At 41.2% G+C, this 21,331-nt stretch overlaps 1 protein-coding gene across 3 annotated transcripts in view; it reads right to left on the minus strand.

The window, feature by feature from the left end:
- The window catches only part of camsap2a (calmodulin regulated spectrin-associated protein family, member 2a), a 169,332-nt gene extending 162,087 nt beyond the window's left edge, over positions 1–7,245 (minus strand). For all 3 annotated transcript variants that reach the window (XM_059984671.1, XM_059984670.1, XM_059984669.1), the window contains exon 1: positions 6,779–7,245. In XM_059984671.1, coding sequence (XP_059840654.1) covers positions 6,779–6,920 — 142 coding nt within the window. In that variant the 5' untranslated portion in view covers positions 6,921–7,245. The remainder of the gene's footprint in view (positions 1–6,778) is intronic.
- Positions 7,246–21,331: the final 14,086 nt, after the last annotated feature.

Raw genomic sequence — 21,331 nt, forward strand, 5'->3', positions numbered from 1 at the left:
CTCACTTCAGTTGAAGATCAGCTGGCGAGATGGAAGGAACACTTCCAGGAAGTATTGAATAGACCACCACCACAGAACCCACCTGACCTGGAGCCTGGAGACCCACTCAACATCAATATAGGTGAAATCACCAAGCAAGAAATTCAAAAAGCCCTGAAAATCCTGAAGAACAGCAAGGCTGCTGGAGAAGACAACATTCCCGCAGAAGCATTGAAAGAGGGTGGACCTAGACCTATGGAAGAGAGCAAACCAAGAGCCCATTGTATTCCAGATAAGGAGGAGGAAGTGCAGATGGGTTGGCCACACCTTGAGGAAGAGCCAGCCGAATGTCACTCGACAACCACTCGAATGGAATCCACAAGGGAAGAGAAGAAGAGGTTGCGCAAAGCAAAACTGGAGGTGTAGGCTTTTGGATGAACTGAAAGCCGCCGGCCAAACTTGGGAGACTGCAAAAACATCTGCTAGAGATCGCAGGAAGTGGAGGACTTTTGTTGAGGCCCTATGCTCCATAAGGAGCGAAAAGGATTAAAGTAAGTTATCATTTCATCTTCAGATACTTTTTTGGAGAACAACAAAACAAAAATGTCATAAGGTGAAAAAAAATATTTTCAGCATGCCCAATGGGTTTTCAATCCAATGAAATACTGCTGACGTGCAGGCTCCACATAGAACATAGAAATCTACAACACATTATGATATAGGCATCCAAATTACCCAAAGCAATCTTCTACAAGCAGTAAGTCCAGATAATCTGTAATGACGAATACATAGGAAAGGCATCAGTTAAAATACTAGGAATTAATTCTCCTGGCCTTCAAATTAAAGCCATGGCATCTTTTAATGTCCATCTGAGAGAACAGACGGATCTTGCTTTAATGACATCTGAAAAATGCCACTTTCATCTGTGAACCCATATTTGTACTCAAGAATCTAGAGCAATAATAACCTAATTCAGTCTTCTGATTCAGAAGCAAGAACACTGCCGAGTAAAAGTATTTCCAGAAATGCAAGCAAGCTTCCAGTCATTCATTTTTAAATCATCTACAAATGAAGATCAGAACTTGATGCCTTCATGGTAAATTATGTCTATTTTATTTTTAATTTAATTTGAACTAGGTTCAGGATCTAACCTGAGAATATTTAAACTTTTAGTGAGTCAAGAACTTTGGTACAAAACCATCCCATCAAAGGAGGTTGCTTCAAATGTGGACTCCAGAGATGATGGAAATCAAGAAGATTATATGTTTATCAAGGGCTGGAAATGCAGTGATCTGAAATTTGTCAGGCAAGTTGCTGAAAGAAAAGAAACTTGTTAGAAGTGTACTAAAATAGCAAAATAAAACATTATCAGCAAAGGAGAAAAAAACCTACTTGATTACAGTTTCAGGAATGTTTTATGCAAACATATTTATGCACGTATAACACCAATTTTACAACCTTCATACAACCTTTTAATCAGGTTGCACTTGAGTGACAGATTGAAAATAATTTCTCTTATTTTAATGAAACAATTGATAGCCTTTGTTCCTTTAATAGAGCAGAACATCCTACAATGCTTTACAAACAAATCTGAATACTAATCCACACATGGAAATAGTGTGGAAGATGGTTAAGTGCTTGGACAGAGTGAAAATTCTAAAGGGATAAAGAGAAAGAAGGAAAGAGAGGTTGAGGAATCAAAAACCATTAGCAGAGTGGTTTGAGAGCTTAAAGATAACACTGCAATTAACTTTCAGGCTGACCAAGAACCCAGAATTAGAAGAGGAACAAACCACAGTGATAGATGTATCAAAGGATATGCAAGTGAAGATGAAAATTTTAAAACTCAAAACATCATTGAACTAGGAGCCAACACAGATCAGCAAGCATATGGGAGACAACTGAATAAAACATGAGTGTGTTAGGACCAGGGAAGTAGAAATTTTGATAACAGAATGTGAAATGAGGGAGATTGGTCAGATTTGCATTGGAATAAACTTTCCATTGGAAACAATAAAACATAAAACAATGTAATAAAACAATGGATGATGGTTGCATCAGCAAATAAGCTAAAGCAAGAGCCATGGTCTAGAGCATCACAGAATGGAAAATAGGTAATGATACAAAATCTGAACCTTAACAAATTATTCCATGAAAGTTGTGAGCAATTGCTTCACATTCAGGTAGTTTTTGGCAAGATCAAGAAAGTCAGTACTGGGTGTTTGCCAAATAATGTGAGTAGTGAAAGGTCAAAGTTGGGGATGGTACAGTGGAACTGGGTGTTGCCCATGTACATGATTACAATGGATAGCACTTAGACAAGATACAGCAAGAGGCCAAGGAAAAATCCCTAGGAGGCAGAGGAAATAAAATGGGTGTGGCTGGAGGAATGGTTGAAATGATTCTCTAACTGGAGGAACGGTTGAAATGATTCTCTAATTTTATCAGATGGATGGACAGTGTAGAGGAACTGAAAGAGCATGCTAGGTTTAATCATCTTATTGGTTACATAATGATCAAGAATGAGAAATGAGATGATCATAATCAAACACTATATCCTTAATCAGAGGCATTACAGTGCTGTGGGAGGAGCAAGAATGTAACAAGAAAATTTTAAACAAGGCAATCGAGGAAAGGATGGGCACTGCCTTTGAAGGATACTTATATTCATCAAGCTTCTTTGGTAATTTTAAACAAATAGTTAAATTCTATTAAAAAGGAATTTGTTTGTTTGTTACATGCCATGTTGTATAACATGGGCAATCATAGCCTTTCCATGACCATGATTGTTCCTAGCAATTTTTTTCTACAGAAGTGGTTTGCAAAAACACTGCCCTGATGAAGGCAATGGCAAGATGGGTGACCCAGCCATTATCAACATGCTTCAGAGATAGCTTACCTGGCTTCAGTGGTCACGTAACCAGGACTTGTGATATACACCAGTTGTTGATATGACCATCCACCACCTGTTCCCTTGGCTTCACGTGACCATGATCAGGGGGCTAAGCAGGTGCTACACCTTGCCCAAGGGTGACCTACACACTTGGAGAGGGAAGGGGCACCTTACACCTCCTTTGGTAGAGAGGCATCTCCACCCCACCACCCATAAAAGGAATTCTCTTTGGAGTTTAGAAGTTCTGAAAATGGAAACTTCATACATGTCACAAAAGGCATTCACCGAATTGAATGCAAGCAACATCTGTAGAAAGGAATCCAGAGTCTGGTCAAATCTGATTATGATGAAAGGGCTTCAAGCAGAAACATTAACTCCGGTTCTTTTTCCACAGATGCTGCCTGATCTGCTGTGTGATTTCAGCACATTTTCTTTCTCTTTATTTTGTATTTCTAGCACTTGCAGTTCTTTTATGTTTTCAAATAAACACTAGATTGCTCCTATGAAACCTCATAGAAACATTACGAAACAAAAGTTGTCACCAATCCACCAAAAGAGGAGATATTAAGGGAAGTAACCAAAAACCCAGCCGGTGAATTAATGTTGCCATAAACGTTATGGCAACATAAACGTTATACTACATTATGTCCTCACAGTCACCTAACCCAACACAAAAATCTGTATTGGAAGCAAATAAACTTTTGTATCAATAAATTTCCTTGAAAAGCCTACCTATGCAAGAAAAAAATTCAAGTGAAGATATTTATGGATCATCTTGTGACATGAATTAAACCATTCACATTCCAAAAGAGTTTGGAACAACAGCAACCTAAGGATTCAATGATTTATAGACTCCAGAGAATATAGGTAGGACCAGGGTGGCCATTGCTAGGGGTGGACGCTATGTCAATGCAGATGACAGAGCACAAACCCGTGGTAGTCTCCATTACCTTGCACCAATTAAAGCGTCAAGCAAGATTAGAATCGTCGAGGATGAGAGAGGAAAACAAACAGGTGCTGATTGCCATCTGCCACAAAGGAAGGAAACACAATAGAATTCCTTTTTGAGAACCTGTGTTTGACTGGTTTCCATCTCTTCCCAATGCTACTATCGGGCAGGAGGTGCCAGGAGTGTTGGGTCCCATGCTGCCAGGTTCGGGAACAGTTGTTGCCCTGCATCCACTGGGCTGCTGCGCTGGTTTCTCTCGCCCCAGCGCTGAACGGGCACCACAGCTGTGGAGTCACTGCCGTTCATGTTCCATGTGTTCTTTTTTACTATTTGCACAATTTGATCAAGGGGTTTCAGTGCTGAAGTGACTCTACAACCGTGACCTACAACCATCAGCACTCACCACAGGGCTAAACTGGCTCCATGACTGTGGACTCACTTTCAGCAACTCCGTGGTTAATGCTCTGTCTGTTAGTTGCTTACTTTTCTATTGTTTGCATCATTTATTCTTTTTTCCCCCCACACAAAAGGTGTTTTTTTTAATAAAAGGGGTTTAATTGTGTTTCCTTCTTTAGTGGCTGCCTGCAAGAGGATGAATCTCAAGGTTGTATACAGTACAGATACTTTGATAATATACAGTTTTGATCATAAATGACTAAGAGAACGGCACTGCAAGTTCACCAAATTGGTGACTTTAGTACAAGCATCTACCGTGCACACAGCGCACAAGCTGTTGTTATTCCTCTCCTCGCCCTGTGGCACACTGGGTGGTGGCAACCTTGCCATTTCTTCAGCAGTTTGTCTGTTTTTTTTAAAACAAGGCTTAGTTGCTAGCTTGACACTCAATCCAGCACTAGATGGAAAGGGTGCAAGGAGCCAGCCAGATTCAAATGACCTCACAGTCCAGTGCTGATGCCACTACACCACTGACTGGCATACAGGACATTGGAAAAGACTTAACACAGAAATCTACAGCACATTACAGGCCCTTCGGCCCACAATCTTGTGCCAACCATGTAACCCATTCTAGCAGCAGCCTAGAATTTCCCTACTGCATAGCCCTCTGTTTTTCTAAGCTCCATGTACCTACCTAAGAGTTTCTTAAAGGGCCCTATTGTATCCGCCTCTACCATCTTCACTGCCAGTGCATTCCATGCACCCACCAGGCTTTGTGTGAAAAATTTGCCTCTGACATCCCCTTTGTACCTACTTCCAAGCACCTTAAAACTACGTCCCCTCGTGTTAGCCATTTCAGCCTTGGGAAAAAGCTTCTGGCTATCCACACAATTAATGCTTCTCATCATCTTATACACCTCTATCAAGTCAATTCTCATCCTCCAAAGGAGAAAAGGCCGAGTTCACTCAACCTATCCTCATAAGGCATGCTCCCCAATCCAGGCAACATCCTTGTAAATCTCTTCTGCACTCTCTCTATGGTATCCACATTCTTTCTGTAATGAGGTGACCAGAACTGTATATAGCTGTAACACTACCTCATAGCTCTTGAACTTGATCCCACGGTTGATGAGGGCCACCACACCACACGCATTCTCAATAAAACTGTCAACCTGTGCAACAGCTTTGAGTGTCCTATGGACATGGACCCCAAGATCTCGCTGATCTTCCACACTGCCAAGAGTCTTACCATTAATATTATATTCTGACTTCAAATTTGACCTACCAAAATGAACCACTTCACACTGTAAGTAAGTGTCCACCTCTGCTGTTTCAGACACTTTCTTGGCAACTCTTGGCAGAACAAAGTTCTGATCATTCCAAACATACCCTGTATGTTGAACTGACCACTAGATAATGGCCTCCTCTCAGTACCTTGATGATGAAGACACCTGGGAACAAGGTCATTAGGGATATGAAGGCTGTCAATGACCTGGACCTCCAGAGTCTAACTATTCAAGACAGCTTCAGAACAGACAAGAAAGAATGGAAAGCCTGACTAGCTGAGAAAGCCACCCAGACGAAACAAAATCCATCGAACTTTGCGCTTTGCAGTTCACAGCCTTCAACTGCAGCTGGTGTGGCAGGGAGTCCCATGTCAGAGAGCTCTCCTGACCCACATCAGGCAACGCTCAACGCGGAGCTGATCACCAAACAATAGTTCTACGGGAGGAAGTGTCCACACTGCCCTGAATTGTCAAGGCTTATCAAGAAACCCATCAAAGTAACTAAATCTTGACCCTATTTTTGGTCAACATCGGCACTACTCGCTCTCACTTAGTGCTCTACCTCACTGATTTTCAAGATAGCCATACACTTTTACAACAATGAGTGCAAATAACGCAGATGAATTTTCCTGCGCGAATGTTCATTGCAGATGATACAGAAACATTACCTTTACACGTCCTTGGCCTTGTCTTACCTGCCCTTAGGCATTTGCAATAAAACATAGCACAGTTAAAACACTTATATATAAATAAATGTTAACCGTATTTTCATGTTAATGCCATAGAGTTAACATGTCATGCGTTTTGATAAATTAAAAAGCAAACAATTAACAAAATTCAGGCATAGAGAAGAATAATTATAATCTTGTCAATAAATCGAGTACTCGACCACCATCTCAGAAGAAAAATTGTGGACACATTGTGTCGGTTGTTGATTGATCTGTATAGAAACAACATATCCATGTACTAGTTATGCATTCCTAAAACATACGAATACAGCACATGGGAAAGGATCAAATGGGATCTTCACTTTGGGGCATAAGGACCCAGCAACCTTCCTATTAAGTCAGAACCGGCCAAATGTCTATACGGTTCTTTTAACAAAACGTCCGATGTTTTAACATAATTAAAATTCGAAGGTGGCGGAGACTAGCCGCGTGTAATGAGAAGGCACGGCAGTTTACAGTGTGCTGATGTGTCGTAGGAAAGAGGGCCGGCCGTCTGTCTCTCTCTCTGCTGCATTCCCATCTCGGAAGCGCACAGCGCGCCACCTACCTGTCCCAAATGCCTTCGCCACCAGCCACGAGAGGCTGCATGCGATCTTGGCTCTGGAAAAATCATAGTGATCGAAGGCTTTGATGGCAGGGACAATGAACGTCTTCTTCATTTCTCTGCCCGGATCCATCGTGTCGCCCATCACTGAAGCCCGGCGCCCACAGCCGCTCACTCCGTCCTCAAAATTGGCTCTGCCGCAAGGAAAATCCTGCGTGATTTACGGCATCCCCGCAGCGCGGAAAGTGTCGACTGCTTCGGACCAGTTTTTTTGGTGGGGGGGTGAATTTATGTGGAAGATTCGGATATTTTTCTTTTCTATAGTGACAAGTCTGCTCCTGTCGCAACCTTCCGCTGCTCCGGGTACGGATGAGTGACGGTCAGGAGCTGGGGCCAACCGCTCCCATCCTCCGCCTCCTGTCACTGGGCTCCGGCTGCTGCACCGGGAATCCGCTGCCGCCGCCTCCCAGCTCCACCCCACGCACTGCGCGTTCCCGTCAACGTCCTGGGCGTGTGAAGTTTCCGCGTCCCCACTCATCTCTTGGTGAAGCTCGTCCCCGCGCTCCGCCAGTCGGAGTTAGGACCTTCCCTCTCTTCCTTCCCAGACGGTGCATATTGTTTGTCTCCGCATTTATCGCCTTCCCGCCGGCCTTGTCTTTCTCCGCAAACATCCTTTCCTAAAAGACGAAGAGCCATTCAAAATAAGCAACAGCCGCGTCAGCTACAATATATTGAGCATTCATTTTCCACTCAATCGCTTCATATTATAGCGAGCCCTCACTTCCTAGGCGAATTCTACCCTGTTAAATTACTTTGCAGATCACATCTCTCTCTCTCGCTCTCATATTTGTATCACACTTATGGTTTTTTACTGGGATATTAAAATAACGCTCAATGAACCAAAGTGATAAATTTGTTCCAAAATACTGTAGATAACATTTGAAGACCACGAATCCCATAATACAATAACCACCACAATGCGGACGTCGCTAATGTTACTGATGCTATTAATTCAACCGCGTAGCAACAACGGCAGTGGGAAAAATACAAATAAAACATCATTTAAACTTGAAAATAAATTATTGTCTTTTTATGGGAAATATTTACACAAATGGCTTATGTGATTTTTTTTGCATGAACATGTTCAATTCTGTTGTGCTTAAAGGACTAGCTCGGAAATGGCAGTGAACAACGACAAATCACCGATGACACCGGACTTCTATGTCCGTTTCGGGATTCCATAAACATTGTCCCCATTGTTTAATCGGAGCCCCAACAGACGATTTATGCACAGCGGGCTGCCACAAACAACACTGTGGCAAAGACCAGATTATTTGTTGCAGTAAGAATTAAGGATAAATATTAGACAGGACACGAAGATAGCTCAGTTGCTTGTCTTTGTAGATTTTTAGGTTCTCCTGAGAGAATTAACTTCTCGCCTGAAGGGTTGCAATCCTGTTAGTGCAACAATCACCCAGAACCGCGGAGCCGTGTCAGCATAGACTCCTCGCTCGGCTTTTGCGGGGCTTGAACCAGCAACCTCCCAATACAAAAGGTGACAGTACCACCAAATGTAAGACAGCCGCTGCCGTTGCACACAAATCAAACCCGATACACCCTTTTCAATGCGATTTGTTTGTACAACAGATTAAAATATTTAGAGTTAATTAAGCAATGAGGTAAACAAAATCAGTTAATGATGCATTGTATTCAACCGTGGTTAGTTCCCAGAGCGCTCGACATTATGCATTCAACTGTTGTTCATTATTAGTTATCTTCCTCTGTAGAAATGAATATTTTCTCCAAATTAATCTTCAAAGATAATTCACTTTGAGTGTTTGATATATTACAGAATCATCATAACATAGAAAGGGGCAATTCGACCTCTTAAGGCCCAATGATAGCTCCTCACAGCCTAATCTATTCTGTCCACATCGTCTTTACAATTATTTAACTTTACCTTTAAGCGGAAACCCAACTACCTTTTAAAATCTCCATTGCTTTTGTTTCCATTGAGGTTTACTTCATAAATACACTTTAGTCAAATGTCCCCTGTTTCTTTTAAACTTTCTGCTAATGAGGTCTGTTTTTCTCTGTTCCCGGAGTTCCCAACCTGGGGTCAATGATATTAGTCCGTGGCATAGAAAAGGCAGGGAACCCCTGTCCATCGTAAATCTTCCATGACCTTATGTGTCTATTACCTATCAAGTTTCTTTCCCCAGTGACATGCGCTTCAGCTTCTGCAGTGCAACCTTGCAGCTGAAATCCCTCATTCCTGGAAACAAACCTCTTCCTCATTTTCTCTGGGATCTTCAGATCCTTACAGAGTAAGTTGATGGAATACTGTAGTTATTGCTTAAATAGTTTTTAAATGAACCTCCTGATTTTGTATTCTGTGAATTTTTTTTAAATTATGAAATGCAGGATCCCACATGCCTTACTAAACGGACTTGCAACATGCACTTCTCAGTTTAAAAACTGAGGTATTATTGCACACTCTTTAGACTTTGAAGTAATATTTTGTTTCCGTGTTCTTTCTAGGAAATTTCACATTCCTTTGTATAAAACCACTATTGCCACTTTTCCACCCATTCTGTGTGGTCTTACAGTTTATTACAATACGTCTCTCTCTTCTTTAAAGTGGTAGATGTTTAGGTCCTCTTGAGAGTATTATCTGGGCCTTCTCACTGAAGGACTGCCATCCTGTTAGTGCAGCAGTCACTCAGAACCACAGAAAAATGTCAGCATACACAAACTTTAATGCACTAGAATTTTAAAAAATCATAATAAGTATGATTCAAGGATTTAGAAATGGCACCTTACTTGGAAAATAATGATAATCTATCCAATGCCAAAATTGAAGACAGAATATTACTAATTATTTGTTGAAGTATTCTTTTTGTTTATTTTATCAATTTTGGTTAAGGAAAGGTAAAACAAAAAAGAAATAATTTGTTTACACATGCGTTTAATTACATCTTTCATCATTAAATCTAAAAATGGTTTGTTTCACAGGTAAAATAATAACTGCGAGTAATTATAATTACAATCACAGTACAAACTCTCTACTTCCCAAAGTTGCTGCTAATGAAAATGTTATTGCTATAAAATAATCATTTCTTGTCATCTGTCAAATATTATCTCATGAAACAAAAAGATACGGAAACAAATCGGTTGCTGCAACAATATTCCCATTAAATGAAATTACAGGGGACGTCTTACCACCAGATTCACAGCCACATGTCATAAGTGCCCTAAAGATCAAAAAAGAAATAATGGAACTCGTTGCTCTGAATTTTGCCACTACATTTTATAAAATATTTAAGTTCAAGTTCTAGTTTATTGTCACGGGTATACATTCTATGAAAATTGTGTAGCAGCAGTACACTATATTACTAAAATGACAAACATAAATTATACAATGACACAATAAACAAAAACACTTTTGGAGAAATAGTTAAATTGAGGGGTTTTCAGAAAATTCAAGAACTTGATGGTATTGGGAGAGAATGTTATTGAGCCTCGAGATGTGGGTCTCCAAGATCCTATACCTCCTGCCTAATAGCAGCAATAAGAGGGCATGGCTTGAATTGTGGGGGTCTTTAATGATGGTTGTTGCTTTCTTGAGACATTGCCTCTTGTAGATGTCCTCTGAGATAAGGAAATTTGTACCTATGACTGAGTACAACTGGCTGATCCTTATCCTTTCACTGAGTACATCACTCTAAGTGCTTTTTGTCATTCCTCTGTTCGAGTTTCCATATCAGGCTGTGATGCAACCAGTCAGAATGCTTTCCACTGTACATCTATAGAAGTTTGCCAGAGTCTTTAATGACATACCAGATCTCCTTAAACTTCCAAGAAAGTATGAATGCTGACATGCCATCTTCATGGTTGCATCTTTGTGCTGGGCCCAGTAAATGTTGACACCCAGGGACCTGACATTGCTCAACTTTCCACTGCATATCCTTCAATGAGGAATTGTGGCAGCACTAACTCTGTAAACCTGAGCATCATTGGGATTTAATGAGATGAAGGTTTCTTCTTGGATTCTAAATCCCTTCTTTATCCATGGTAGAAAATTCTTTCATCATTTCCTTTTTATTCTTCCTACTATTGACTTAAACCAGTATTTCCTGCTTTGATACCCTTTGCCATGGGGAACAGAATCTTCTTATCTACTCTGGTTTTGGTCCTCATAATCCTTCAGTTTAATTACAACTTTGCTGTAATGTGTAAAAAATGAGGGGTTAAGGATCAGAGACATGTTAAGTTTTGGTGGGAGAGGTGGGGGGAGATGATGGATGTTGGGGTTGAGGAAGTGATATTTAATGCTGTGAGAATTCTGTTTGTGACAGAAATTGTTACAATAATTGTGAAGGAAAACACAATTACACAAAAACACAATATAATTGACAGCAATTCTGAGACAATAACAGAGAACCTTAATGATAATCACTGACAAAAACTTCAAGGTTCCTCACAGGTTCAACAAAACAAAGATGACTAATTTAGGTGGAGTGATTTAGGGAGGGAACTTAGAGCACAAACAACTGAAGACATGCCACAAGCGATGATTAAGTTTGAAGGTGTGCAAGATACTGTATTGGAAAGTTAAATGAAATCTGGAAAGTTCCGTGGCTGGAGAAGATTATAGAGATAGGGAAGGGCTAGACTATGGGGGTAATTGAAAATAATAACCAGAAATTTATAATTGAATATTTAGGCAGGAACCAATGTTGGTTAGCAAACGAAGAGAAATTGGATGAATAGAATGATGTAATGTAACAAATAGCTGCAGAGTTTTGACTGACTTCATTTACTGTATACACAGGGTAGAATGAAGACAGGATGAATCTAAACAGAACCTTTGGGGAGCTGGAACTATATAAGTTCAAAGGTGAGACTGTGGATGATGGGTGGTGAAGTGGCTGGGACTGCTGATGATATTTTATGAGCAAAGTCTTTGGTGGCAGATAATCTGAATTAAAAACAGTAGCAATCTTAGTATCAAATATGAACTATTTATGGCATCGACAGTAAGGTGCCTCAGCTGCTATCGCACAGCTCTGATGACCTGGGTTCAATCCTGATTTCTGGTGCTGCCAATATGGAATCTATATGTTCTCCATGTGATTGCAGGATTTCTCCTGGGTATTCCAGTATCCCTCACCCACAACATCCCAAAGACAGGTGGGTTGGTGGATTAGTGGCCTACTGCAAAATGCCTCTAATATGGATTCGAGTGGTAGAATCTGCAGAGAGTAGATATGAATGTGTAAAGAACAGGTTTTGGGCAAAAGTAATAAGGAACAGTTTTGATCTGTGCATTGACATGAACTTGATGGGAACCAAATTCCTTCCTTTGATGTTGCAGATAAATATGGTGTTAACTTGGGTGTAAGGTAGTTTATTACCTCCTTAAAATTTTAAAGGTAGTATGTAATCGCTTGAACAAAAATCAAAGTTTCATTATACAATAGAATAAGGAAAACATAAAGATAATTATTCAGATCCCAAAAACATATAATTATAATTGGAGTTTTTTAACCAACTTTTCTTTCTTTGTGTTGTTATAGAATTTGTCTTTGCTCTAGTCAAGCAGTGCAACAGAATAGAGGGATTAATGGTGTTTGCAAAGAGGTAGAGATGGATTTCATAATCCATAGACAGAAACTGAACACTGTTAACTTTCTAGAAATTTAAACATAAACGTGAAGTAAAGTCTAAAATAGGTTGCCGTCTTGATGCAATTGTTGATGGTGGAAATGATATTCTGTCTTGTGCTGTTCACCGGAAAATTCTGCAGCTTTCCTGCTTTCAGACGTCACTGGGGCGCTAGACAAGCAAGAGAAAAGACAAACAATATCCAGGAAGAGGTGTGGTTCCTGGTGGACTACACTGTTTCCACAGAAAATTACAAACAACATTTTAAACAAAACAGGGAGATTCAAGCTTCACTCCAGAGAATATTGTGTGTTACTATTCATGCTGTCCACGAAGCTTGGCCAAGCTGACATTTTTAATGCCTTATGCATAAGTTTACTATGTGATTTTTGAATTATTTCAAATGTGTAAAATTGCAACACAGTTATGCTACTACATCCTTCTATTCATGGTTTTTTACAAAATGAATGGGTCTGGATAGGGAAACGTCATCTGGTTTGTGACACTTAATTTCAATAAAGAGCTTTTTATTACTTAAGCTGGGTCAAACACAATTCTCTTGCAAAATGCTACTTCAAGTGAAAGAGAGCCATGCCAAGAATTGTCTTCTGATAGGCTTCTTTTGGCAACTGATGTGTTACTTCAGATTATGTTGAGAGGCATCAACAGCTTAATTGTCATTGTTTTTAATATTTTCTAATCAAGTCAATGGTCATGTACACAAGTATGATAAGGTACAGGACAATGAAAAATTTGCTTACAGCAGTATCACAGGCATATAGGCACAGATGATACACAGAATATAAATTATATATAAATCATACATAAAATTAAGCCATGCAGTGAAAGCTATTCAAATGCAGGACTTTACAGTGAACAAAATTGGAATTGGAATTGCAACTGGTTTATTATTCTCACATGTAGCAATGCTCAGTGAAAAGCTTGCCTTGCATATTGTTTGTACAGGTCAAATCATTACACAGTGCACTGAGGTAGTACAAGGTAAAGCAATAACAGAATGCAGAATAAGGTAGAACAGCCACAGAGAAATTGTAGTTCAGGTAGACAATGAAGTGCAACATCATAATGAGGTAGGTCGTGAGGTCATGAGACCATCTTATTGTACTAGGGAGCTACTTAATAGTTATATAACAATAGGGTAGAAGCTGTCCTTGAGTCTGGTGGTATGTGCTTTCAGGCTTTCAAATCTTCTGCCCAATGGGAAAAGGGAGAGAGAAAACTGTTGCTAAAAGGTTCTTGCTTTAATGCCACTGGTAAATCAGTATATAAATCAGTATACCAACCACATATTAGCAATTTGTGATGTAGGAAAACTATTAAGAATGTAAGACCATAAGATATAGGAGCAGAATTAAGCCACTTGGCCCATCGAGTCCACTTGGCCATTGTAGCATGGCTGACCTAATTTTCCTCTCAGTCCCAATTTCCTGCCTTCTACCTGTATCCCTTCATGCCCTGACCAATCAAGAATTGATCAACTTCTGCCTTAAATATACATAAAGACTTGGCCTCCACAGCTGCCTGTGGCAATGAATTCCACATATTCATCAATCTCTGGCTAAAGAAATTCCTCCTCATCTCCATTCTAAATGGACACCCCTCTATTCTGAGGCTGTGTCCACCATAGGTGATTCTCCAACCATAGGAAACATCCTCTCCGCATCCACTCTATCAAGGCCTTTCACCATTCAATAGGTTTCAATGAGGTCACCCCTCATTCTTCTGCATACTAGTGAATACAGGCCCAGAGCCATCAAAAGCTCTTCATATGACAAGCCATTCAATCCTGGAATCATTTTCGTGAACCTCCTTTGAACCCTCGCCAGTTTCAGCACATCTTTTCCAAGATAAGGGGCCAAAAACTGCTCATAATACTCCAAGTGAGGCCTCACCGGTGTTTGATAAAGTCTCAACATTACATCTTTGCTTTTATATTCTAGTTATTTTGAAATGAATGCTAACATTGTATTAGCCTTCCTCACCACAGACTCAACCTGCAAATTATCCTTTAGGGGATTCTGCACAAGAACTCCCAAGTCCCTTTGTGCCTCAATTTTGTATTTTCTCTCCACTTAGGAAGTATTCAAAGCTTTCATTTCTTCTACCAAAGTGCATGACCATACACTCCTCTGCTATTTCTTCGCTCATTTTCCGAGTCTGTCTAAGTTCTTCTGTAGCCTCTCTACTTCCTCAAAACTACCTTCCACTCTACCTATCTTCTTATCATCTGCAAACTTTGCAACAAAGCCATCAATTCCATCATCCAAATCATTGGCATATAATGGAAAAAAATTGGCCCCAACACAGACCCCTGTAGAATACCACTAGTCACCAGCAGCAACCAAAAAAGGCTCACTTTATTCCCACTCTTTGCCTCCTGTCAATCAGCCACTGCTTTATCCATACTAGAATCTTTCCTGCAATACCATGGGCTTTTAGATATTTAAAAGCTTCCCAATCCTCTAACTTCCTACAAAATTTTGCTCTGTTATATGTTCTCCTTTTGGCTTTTATGTTGACTTTAACTTTTCTTGTTAGCCACGGTATCATCTTGCCTTTAGAATACGTCATTCTCTTTGGGATGTATATATTCTGGGCCTTCCAAACTGCCTCCTGAAATTTCGGCCATTGCGGCTTTGCCATCACCCTGCCAGTGTACTTTTCAATTCAATTCTGGCCAACTCCTCTCTATGTCTTTACTCCACTATAATACTGATACATCTGATCTTAGGCTCTCCTTTTCAAATTTCAGGGTGAATTCGATCATATTATGATCAACTTCTCCTAAGGGTTCTTTTAGCTTAAGCTCTCTAATCATTTCTGGTACATTGCACAACACCCAATCCAGAATAGCTGATCCCCTAGTGGGGTGAACTGATGAGCTGCTCTAAGAAACCATCTCATAGACGCTCTAGAAATTCCCCCTCCTGGAATCCAGCACCAACCTGATTTTCCAAGTCTACCTGCATATTGAAATCCCCTATGACTATTGCAACATTGCCCTTTTGGCATGCATTTTCTATCTCCCATTGTAGTTTGTAGATCATACCCTTACTACTTTTGGGGGAGAGGGGGCTCTGTATACAACTCCCATCAGGATCTTTGGCTTTATTATTAATAGTACATATTTGATTGCCAGATGATTTGCAAAGTTTGCTCAGGAAACCATCCACAATATCTGTAGAGTCCCTGTCCCACAGTAGCTAAAGGATTTCTGTGCTGAGTACTGCCTGATGGACCTGAGGTCAAAGGTGTTTACTTGGAAGTTCTGCCAAAGTGCCTTAGCCCGAAACATCGACTATGCTCTTTTCCATAGATGCTGACTGGCCTGCTGAGTTCCTCCAGCACTTTGTGTGCGTTACTTGGAAGTACTCTTCCAAAAATAACACATAGTGTAGCAACATCCAGCTGACTGGGACGTTGTGCAGTAATGGAGCTAGAACTATCCTCCTCCACAACTCCAGAGACAGGTCGAGCCTCGGCACATACAGGCTCTTGGTGCCCACGTACTTTGGATCCACACACCATCTGGCACAGCCGCACACAAAGGCAGTCTTCATGAAGAGGGTAACAACAGATCTGCTGAAGGAACTCAGCAGGTCGAACGGGAAAGAAACTGGTGATATTTTGGGTTGAAACCCTGCATCAGGACTGAGAGTGGAGAGGTGAGATGACCAGCTTAGAGCGAAAGGGAGTGCCAAGAAGGGACTAAGGAGACGTGTAAGATAACAGGCAGGTAGTGCTAGGTGCGGAGGTGAGTGGGGTTTGGAAACCTGTGGCAGGTGAATGATAGATGGAGAGGATGAAGAGAGAGAGGAAAAAGAGAAAAAAGCAGAGGGACCGAGGTGGGGTTGAGCGGGGGTGGGGGTGTAGTTGCGAAGATTGGAGAGAAGCAGGAACACAAAGCATCACCAGAGCTGAGAATGGAAATGAGGAGTTGAGAATGGGATCTTTTTGAGGAGAAGGGAGAGGTGAACTACTGTTGGAGCAGAAAGGGTGGTGAGGGGGTGGGGAATCCTGTGTGTGAAGTGGGTGGATGAAGTTAGAAGGATAGATGGGTAAAGGGGTCTGGGGTGGGTAGGAAGGGGGACAAAAATGGAAGGATCAGAAGAAGGGGGTAAAGGGGTGGGGCAGGGGGAATTTACCTAAAATTGGAAAACTCAATATATCCAGGCAGAATATAAGGCAGTTTGGCTCAGACTTCACCCTGGTAGGAGAAAAGCCGAGACTGGACAAGTCAGTGTGGCAATGGGAAGGGGAGTTGAAATGTTTGACAACTAGAAGCTCAGGGTGTTGGTTGCAGACTGAGTATTGGTATTCTGCAAAACAGTCTGGACTTGGCCCAGGTTGTAGGGGATGTATCTGAACTTTTGTCTCACTTGGATGATTGTTAGGATCCTTGGATGGTGGTGAGGGAGTGGGTGTAAGGAAAAGGACATCAAGAGCAGGAACAATTGAGTAAGGGAGGGATGGGTATGGGGGGAGAATGAGTGGACCAGGCAGACATGGAAAGAATCGTCCATGTGGAAGTTGGAAAGTTGGAAAAGAGTGGGTGGAGAAGATGTGGTTGCAGAACTGACAAAGGATGAGATACTGGACATGGAGACACATTGGGTGAAAGAAAAGGACCAGGGGAACTCTGTCTCTATTCTGACTGGGAGGTGGGGTGAGAGCAGAAGTATGAAAACAGAGGAGATGTGAGAGTGGTCCCATCAAACACAACAGAAGGGAAGCCATATTTCTTGACAAAGAAGAAACATTTCAAATGTCCTGAAACAGAATATCTTGAAAGCAGATGCGGCAGAAATGGAGAAATCAAGAGAGACGGATAGCATCCTTATAAGTGACAGGGTGGGAAGAGTTGTTGTTGACACATGGGTACACATTAGGTACGCTTTTGGCCCAGAACACAGGGATTTTGTGCATTTCAACCCATCCTGGAGCCCCCAGATAAACTGGAAGACATTCTACGTGATTGCTAAGACAGAGGAACAGGGGGCAGGCCACAAAAACGCCAAGTACTACAGCCATGAAAATAACTTGCACCTTATGTTCTTCCCAGTTATTGACAGAAAACACCATTTTCACAGTTCCAGTTTTTGCTTGACCTTGCCAGTCATTCCAGCCAGTTTTTGTTATACGCCTCAGCCCCCTCCGAACCAGATCCCCAGGACTATTAGATGGTCAGACCTGATAATGAAGGGGACGTTGGATGAGTTGAGCCAGTTGCTCAGGAACATGGCCTCGCTGTTTATGTGGTTGACTCTGATCCCTAAAGCCAACTCAAACTGGTCATAGATGCTGATCTGTGGGCAGAAAGCAACAACATCAGGGAGATCTTGACACATGTGCCTCCATTACCTGGCAACATTAGCCCTCTGATGCTCTCATTCTTCCTGGTGGGTTTGGCAAAATATTCTATACAATGCACAGGTGAGACAGAGGAGAGTGAACAACCCTGCCTGACTCTCGACTTGACAGGAAACTATCTATCTCAGATCCACCGATTTGGACTGAATTACACATATCCGTATAGAGCAGTTGAATTCAGTTTCTGATTCCCTCCCAGTTTTGGAGAACATCGTGTATGTGTAGGATTTCCTTCCAAAAGTCTTCTCCCGAACTATGCTGTCTAAGCTTCCACCCCTTTGTCCTGCACACAGGTGATGAATAGCGCGAGACAATTCCAGAAATTCCTGGATGGGTCACAAGTCCGAAAGTAGACTTGACCTAGTTGGCAATGGCCTTTGACAGGATCATATAATCCACATGCCACAGTGAAATGGGTCTCCAATTCCTAATGTCCTCTTTCTCCCGCTTCAGATTGTTGCTGAGGGTAATGAGGCCCTAGCTCATAGAGACTGACATTCTGCCAGCCAGAAGCATAGTGCTATACACTTCCAGAAGGTTCAGGCTCATCCAGTCTCATCAAGCCGAGCATAACTCTGCCAGTAAGCTATTGCTTCCTGGAGTTTTATTCGTGCCGAAGGAACAGATGGAGCCAGTCAGCTCCTCCAGGGTCAGTGGCTAATCCTGACTCTCTCACTTGCTATCATCTAACACCTCCATGATGGAGGACAAGAAGTTATGGGAAACTGTGATGTCTGTGGTCTTTAGTGTTGTACAGAGCACCATAGGAGGATCTGCAGATCCTCAATATATCAGCCTGTGAGTATGTTACTGAGCGATCTTCTTCCTTGGGGCTGTGGTTTTAGCCCTCAAAGGTCCCCTGTGAACATCTTAGAAGAAGCATGAACACATCTCATCTTGCTCCACAATTCAGACTCTATCTGAAGATGATCTTGGAGGATTCAGAAGCAAAGAATGCAGCTTGCTGGCTCTTCACCTCTAGTTGTCCTCTCTCAATCCATCCCCTTGCCTTCACAAGGACAGGCTGCTGCAAGCCTGTCTATATTTGGCTCTGCTTTGCTTTCTGAACACCTTTGAGGATGAAGAACTCCTCGATGTTCTCCTTGGTTGCTTCCCAACTGTGAATCGGAGGGTCAAAGATTTTTTTTAATAGTTCTCCTACCTGCGTAATCCCTCTTTGCTTAAATGGAATAATTAAAGCAGATAGGTTTCTAATAATGGTTCAATATTTTGTGCTTACCCTTAACGGATAAAACCATAAGACATAGGAGCAGAATTAGGCCCTTCAGTCCATTTAGTCTGTTCCACCATTCAATCATTTTAAACAAAAAAATTTCTCTTTTTAGAAGTATTCAGTAAATTTAAATTGCCAAGCTGCTATGGCAGACCTGAAACTCGTATCCTGAGCATATGTCCAGCTTTGATGTATTTCTAGTCTGCTAATATATCAACCTTACCAGAATGCACCATTTCCTAATAGTTCAACACACATCTCTGGCAAGTAACCAGATTTGAAAATTACTCTGTGTTCAGGGAGGTAGAAATTGTTTATTTCTATGAAAAATCAATCATGGTACTAGTGCCTGACAGCAAGTTAATAACTTCTGTTTAAAGCCCAGCTGGTTACATTATTGCTTTGTTGTGATGCTGTATGTCCCCTGGAAGTGCAACAAAATACTATGCTGCTCAATGCCCACAGAGCCAGAAACTTAGTAAAGGGATTTAAGGAAAGATAATTTAAAGGAACATCAATTTGTCTGAAAAGTAATCAGGATATCTTGTTCTGATCACTTCCTTAGTCCATTCTTCTTCAGGCTTGTGTTACCACTAAGTTGTAATGTAATCTTGATTATTCACCAGAAAATAGATGCATCTTTGCAACAGTTGCAAATAAGGGCTATTTTCATTGTTTTATATAACAAAATAATATAATTTCTCAAAACAAACATTTCAACATCAAATGACAACACATTGTTTGTCACAGTGCTTGTACTATTCAGGTAACAAGGGCAGAAAATAACATTGATGCCACATTTTATTTAGAGATACAGCGTGCACTGCCCAACAACACACCTATTTAACCCAAGGCTAATCGCTGGATAACTTACCCAATGACCAATTACCATTCTAGCCATTAGATTTTTGGACTGTCAGAGGAAACCAGAGCACTTGGAGCAAACCCATATTCCCATGGGAAGAATGTGCAAACTTTCTTAAAGAGGATGCTGGAACTGAACTCTGAACTCAGCCTTAATAGTGTTGCACTAACTGCTATGCTACCATGGCACTTATGTTAAAGAAAACAATAAAACTGTATCCAATATGTAATAAAGCAAATATTATAGATTCATCCTTTCCCTCCAGATTTCACCTATCACCTTGTGTTTCTCTCTCCCCTCCTCCACCTTTCAAATCTACTCCTCATCTTTTTTTTTCTCCAGTCCAGCTGAAGAGTTTCGACTGTACTCTTTTCCTAGATGCTGCCTGGCCTGCTGAATTCCTCCAGCATTTTATGTGTGTTATTATAGACTCATAGAAAGTTTGCAACTAAAGGATAAATTTAAGATGCAAAATAGAATACCAAAGCTGACCAGGATGTTCTTTTTCATTCTGCAAGTTGTTTTGATCCAGAAATGTGACAACTGGATTAAAAACTTTAACATATCAGAGGGGAATTGGACTAATTGTGTATCTCCACTCAAATGCCAGCTCAAGGACAATGGCTTCCTTCTGTGACACTTTCCTTAAGGATTAAGTGAAGCAATACACTCTCACTTATAAGGAGGATTAGAGGACAAAATAAGAAATTCTTAACATTCTCGTTTTCATTTTGTTTGGGCAAACTAACACGACAGTCAGTCGTTCCAAGGATATATTACAGTAAATGGTCATTGGGAGATGGGACTGTTCCATCGCCCCCACAAGCTGAAGCTTGTAATTGCAGCAACAGACATGCCTACGCAGTTTCCCTAACGTATGATTGAATACATGGGAATTTATAACGGAAAAGTTGACAGGCAACTGAAAAAGAAAATTATAGAAGAATAAAGGAACTTATTTACAGTTGATCTTTTATCTCAAATTCGACCTTTATGCCGATATTTTTAATAAGATCGTTTTGAAAGTGATAAATATTCTTAAAATTATCCCGTGGTTTAATCGGAATATATTTAGATGTTTTAGTGTTTCTTTAGCTCCAAAATTTATGTTCTGGTTATTGTACATTTGAAACTATTCGCTTGATTATGATTATTTAAAAAAACCGTTTTCGACCAATGTGCCCAAACATAGAATGCAGAAGGCATTTCCTTTTGAAGAAGAAAAGGCGGCTCAGTAAACTTCCGCGGACCGAAGTCTCATTGGAAACGCCCGGCTTCCCTCCGCGGGGCGGAGCTTCCCCAACCTCCGCTCGTCACCGCGCGTGACGTCGCGGTCGTGGAACCAACCAATGGGGGTCGGGACCGCCAGATTCGAATGCGCGAGGCGGCGGGCGCCGGT

Source organism: Hypanus sabinus, chromosome 11, assembly GCF_030144855.1.
Source record: "Hypanus sabinus isolate sHypSab1 chromosome 11, sHypSab1.hap1, whole genome shotgun sequence".
Classification (NCBI taxonomy): domain Eukaryota; kingdom Metazoa; phylum Chordata; class Chondrichthyes; order Myliobatiformes; family Dasyatidae; genus Hypanus; species Hypanus sabinus.